This window comes from Bactrocera latifrons, unplaced genomic scaffold (assembly GCF_001853355.1).
Source record: "Bactrocera latifrons isolate USDA-ARS-PBARC rearing strain unplaced genomic scaffold, ASM185335v1 scaffold_87, whole genome shotgun sequence".
In the NCBI taxonomy this organism is placed as follows: domain Eukaryota; kingdom Metazoa; phylum Arthropoda; class Insecta; order Diptera; family Tephritidae; genus Bactrocera; species Bactrocera latifrons.
In genome coordinates, this window is record NW_017537567.1 from 1,167,073 (window position 1) to 1,171,981 (window position 4,909).

Below are 4,909 nucleotides of genomic sequence, written 5' to 3' on the forward strand. Positions count from 1 at the left end.
GAGGTAGAGCGCCAGGATAATTTTTTTTTTGTTTTTCGTTTTTTTTTTTTTTTTTTTTGTTTTTATTTCTGTGTGTCTCGCCCATGTATGTGTTGGCATTGTGCCACAACACCAACAGTCACCGAAGTCATTTCCTGCATTTTTTGGTGGATGGATAGATGAATAGAATTCAATGCTAAACATTTTCGACTGACGACTCGCCCTGTATTCTGCCCAACCGAGCAAAGCAGCGCTGCCCAAACTGACGTTGCTATGCCGTGTTTTGTATGCTGCGGTGTGTGGCAAAGCAAGGTAGGACGTTTGTTGCGAGCGACGCCCCATGACATTTCATTGCAAGACATCGGGCACGCGACAACACAAGCAACGCAGCTGTCCTACCAACAGGATCAGGACACTCACCTCTCTAGCAACGAACGGCGTACAGCGACTGTGCGTAGACAAATGAGAAATTCAAAATTCGGTGTACTTTGTGAAAATTCGTCAGTGCTGCAACGGTGTATTCCCAAACGGGCCAGTGAACGTGCTGGTTGTGGCGGGAAAATAAATAAACTGAATTTTAAAAAATATTTTTGCATAAAATATCATTAAAATAACAAAAGCGGCAAGTGTCCATTGTCCAGTGTGTAAAGGAAACGTCAAGAGCATCTTTAAGGTGGGCACGTGCGCTAATTAGCAGCTCCCCAATCAGTGGCGCCCACACGGCTTGCGTATGGCGCTGAGCATACTCAGCTATAACGTGCCGCAAGGCCAAAAGATGAGCACCAAAAATAACAACAGCAAGAGTGGTGGTAATACCGGTGCCACCACGCCCACCGGCGATGAGAATGCACCCAACAACGGTAATGGTGGATGTACCACCATCAGTCTTGGCAAGTCCTTCAGTCGCATCACCATGCAAAATGTGTTGAGTGAGAGTAGCGGTAATGCGCTGAATATCAGCAACAACAGCAACGTCAACACGATCGTACGGAAGATCAAAGATTTCGGCATGTATGCGAGCGTAAATAATGCAGGCGCGTTGAGCACTACAATGACTGGAGCACGCAAACGCACGGCCAGCGAGGCGGCTAAAGCAAAAACGGACGCTAAAGCAACTGACGGCAAAACGGAAAAGTCTAAAGTACCCAATAAGCGCACGAAACTCGCGAATAAAGATGAGAATGCGCGTGAAAAGCCAACCAAAGCCGTGGCCACAAAAGCTGCCGCCACAAATCCCAACCGTGCAAAACCAAATACGCCCGGTGCGAAGAAACCTGCTGGCACACCCGGACGCAAAGGCTTACCGCTACCACAGGCGGTGGCACGGCGCAATGCACGCGAACGCAATCGCGTTAAGCAAGTGAATAACGGTTTCGCAGCACTGCGTGAACGCATACCCGAGGAGGTGGCCGAAGCTTTCGAGGCGCAAGGCAATGGACGTGGCACGGTGAAGAAGCTCAGCAAGGTAGAAACGCTGCGCATGGCTGTCGAGTATATACGCAATTTGGAGCATCTACTCGGCTTTAACTTCCCCATCGGCAGCGATCGTGGAATATCGCTCATGCATGGCGGTTCGTCAAGTGATGATAGCTTTACATTCATTAAGGACGAATTCGATGCGCTCTCCCCACCACGGGATGACACCAATTTCGATGATTCGCTGAGCAACTATGATGTCAACGAATATTTGAATAGCACCGATTTTGGCAACAATCAAACGATCTCACAATCAGACCTTTGCGGCGCAACCGATGCAGACGCCTACGAAATGGATCTACTACCGAGTCTAACGACTATCAATGGCATGCAGTATATACGCATACCCGGCACCAATACCTATCAGCTGCTCACGCCGGACGCACTCTTCATGGGCAACGCACCGCATTCGCCGCCAAACTCCAGTCTCGATGATGAGTCCTTTCAAACCATAATCGACACTAATTGCCTAAGTCCTGTGGTAACAACATCATCGCCGCACATTTCGCCATCGTCTGCAACGTCAATTAACGCTGCACCTGCCACAACTGCAGCGTCGCTGGTAGGCGCGACAGCCGCATTACAACAACGGCACCGTCCTGCTGGGGACTTGATCGACGAGTGTGTAAATGTAGCGGTTGCCAACACATTATCGCGATCGCCGGTGCAATCATCCCCAACACAGCGCACAATATTACATCAACAACAACAGCAACAAGATCACCAACAATATCAGCCGCAAACACCAACGCAGGGGTCGTCCAACTTATCACCTGCCGATAATGATGCACTTTTATTACAGACGTGTGCCACAACGAGTGCCACCGCCGATGAAGTCGATGGTAATGAGTGCCGCACGGCCAACGAACGCCAACGGTTTGCCGTGGCATTGGCAACCCCTACAATGCTGTCGTTGCCTTCGCCGCACGCGATTAAACAGGAATGCAATGATACATTAAGCGACTTTGTCCCCTCCAATTCGGCGTCTTCGTCCAAGCATATGTCCGCGGGCGGTGCAATGGTATTCCAACAACAACAACAGCAATTGCAACACCGTTTATTACTTAGTCACGCGCCTTTGTCCACAATGTCGCCACCGTTGGAACGTTGCCGGCCAAGTGTCACACCGTCGTCGCAGTTAACAACAAGTGCAAGCACATCGCCAACATTGTTGTTTGTGCCCAACGGTGCTACAACCCCCACAACACCGGGCCTGCCATCATTCTACGACAATGACGCGGATAACGCTTTCTATGAGACCGCGCACATGTCCTTTAAGAAGGAATATCAGCACGCCTTGCTCGATGTGGCGGCAACAGCAAATGCCAGCGACGCGATAAGCGGGCTGCCGGACGAGAATATCATCGAGGTGTTGGACTGGTGGGAGGCACATACACCCAAATCGGAAGGTGGTGTGGCATTGCTGTAGAATCCACCCAATTGTTGTTGTTGTGTTGGGGTATATGGGGAAATTTCTTTGAAATTCTTCGCTTTGCTGCGAAAATTGTTGATGACGCTTACATTTTCCGAAAATGATTCGAATTACTTCTTTAAATAAGGCTATCTTCACTTTTACACTTAAATTTATTCCACTAAGTTAATTCTTTGTACATATTTATGTATATACCCAGTACATATAAGTATATATATATATTAACTCTAACAATTATTTTAGTTAATGCCAGTGTTATAAACAAGTAAAAAAAAGCAAAACAAACATTTACCGCTAAGTTATCTCGGAAGACATTTGATTAAGTTTATGGAAATATCATTAAATCGGTTTTGGTTAAATCATAGTTAAAATTATTACATATATAAATATACATATACATTTGTACTGATAAAATCTGAAATAAAATTATTCATTTATAATAAACTGTGTTTTATTCTTGAGTTTAATTGAAATCCTCCATTTTATCATACCGTGGCGACCCCAGATGTTTACAGCGTATTCTTGACAATGCGGGACAAATGCACAAGAGATGCTCCATTGTTTCCCTGGTGACTTGCTCTAGACATTTCCTGCGATCTGTGAGCCCTTTTCTGCGATCGTGTGTCGGGCCTGATCCTGTTTTCGCCACTAAACAGTGACCAGTATAGTATTCCGATTGTGTTCCTACAGTCTCTTCTATCGAGTGCGAGGAGAAATTTTGTGTACTTCCGATCTGACGTTTGCATATGACATTTGCAGTTTTGCACCCAAGTAGCTTGTTCCTTCGGATTTTGATTTTCTTTACCTTGTTTCTGCTCAGATCGTCGTATAGATAATGCATGGGTTTCCCAATGTTGATCACGTTTTCGGGTATTAGCCGTACCTTTCATGGCTATCTCATCCACAATTTCATTGCCATCGATGCCTTTGTGGCCTGAACCCAGTAGAAGTGAAGTTGCTTGCTTCTAGCTACACTTTCTACTGCTGCCCTGCTTCCCGGTATGCAATACTGTTTTCATTGCTGCTTGGCTGTCTACTTTGCTATTGACCCTGGAATTGTCTGGCTTGTAAGGACGTAAACTTGAAATGTACTGCAGTAAAAAATTTGCTGCTTTCCAAACAAAAATCGGTTTTAGTAAATAATCTCTGAGTGGATTGAAAAATCGTTATCAAAATCGAACCGAAAAATAGTTGTCAAGAAACATAGTCCCTCGATTATTACCTAAAAAATATATCTTAGGGGGATCTTAATTCGATCAGTAGAGTTTCGGGGTAGTTTTCACCAGCGACACTGAAAACAGGGTTCTAAGTTTTGGGAGCTGATTACACTAAGTAAAAATTCTGACGAATATGCTCCTCACTTTGAAACTATTTGTCAGATCAATTTCAAATGTTCGGTGAAAATTTTCAAGATTAAGTTTTTTGAAATTCTCGAGTGGATACAACCTTTTGCGATGTTCTCGGCAAAAATAATATACCGTTCCTATGACAGTCGTGTCTAAGTAATCGTAACGAACTGCCAATTCGACACCATTCCTCGAAATTACTTCAGAAATGTTTTGCGCCGCTACAGCCACAACAACAAAGACATATATTATATTATAAAAAGTAAGGCACTGGCTGTTGAATAAATTAAATAATAATTATTCCGATCAACTTTGAGTTGAAATGTGCTTGCAGAGTGCAAGAACTGATGGTATTCTATGATTTTGCTGATATTTATGTTCTGAATATTGTCACAATATTATGTGATCGTAAGTCGTGATGTCGGCGATGGTTAGATCTGATATTTGTATTAGCTCTTATTGCATCTGATGCGTATTTCGAGCTTTTTTTATATTTATTTTATATACAGTATGACATACTCCACGAATATCTATGTATGATAATTGTTGTTCAACTTCGTTTACGTAGGCCCAACTGTTGGGGAAATAGTAAAACATATTCGAAAATCCTTTCATTAAGGGATCTGCTTTTTGAAAATCAGAAAATGATTGCCGCTCTGCTAAAAAGTTTATATTT

At 44.0% G+C, this 4,909-nt stretch overlaps 1 protein-coding gene across 1 annotated transcript; it reads left to right on the forward strand.

The window, feature by feature from the left end:
* Nucleotides 1–344: 344 nt before the first annotated feature.
* Nucleotides 345–3,278, forward strand: LOC108977325 (achaete-scute complex protein T8). The gene has a single exon (XM_018946942.1). It carries the CDS (start codon nucleotides 710–712, stop codon nucleotides 2,882–2,884), a length of 2,175 nt encoding a protein of 724 aa, XP_018802487.1. The 5' UTR covers nucleotides 345–709; the 3' UTR covers nucleotides 2,885–3,278.
* Nucleotides 3,279–4,909: the final 1,631 nt, after the last annotated feature.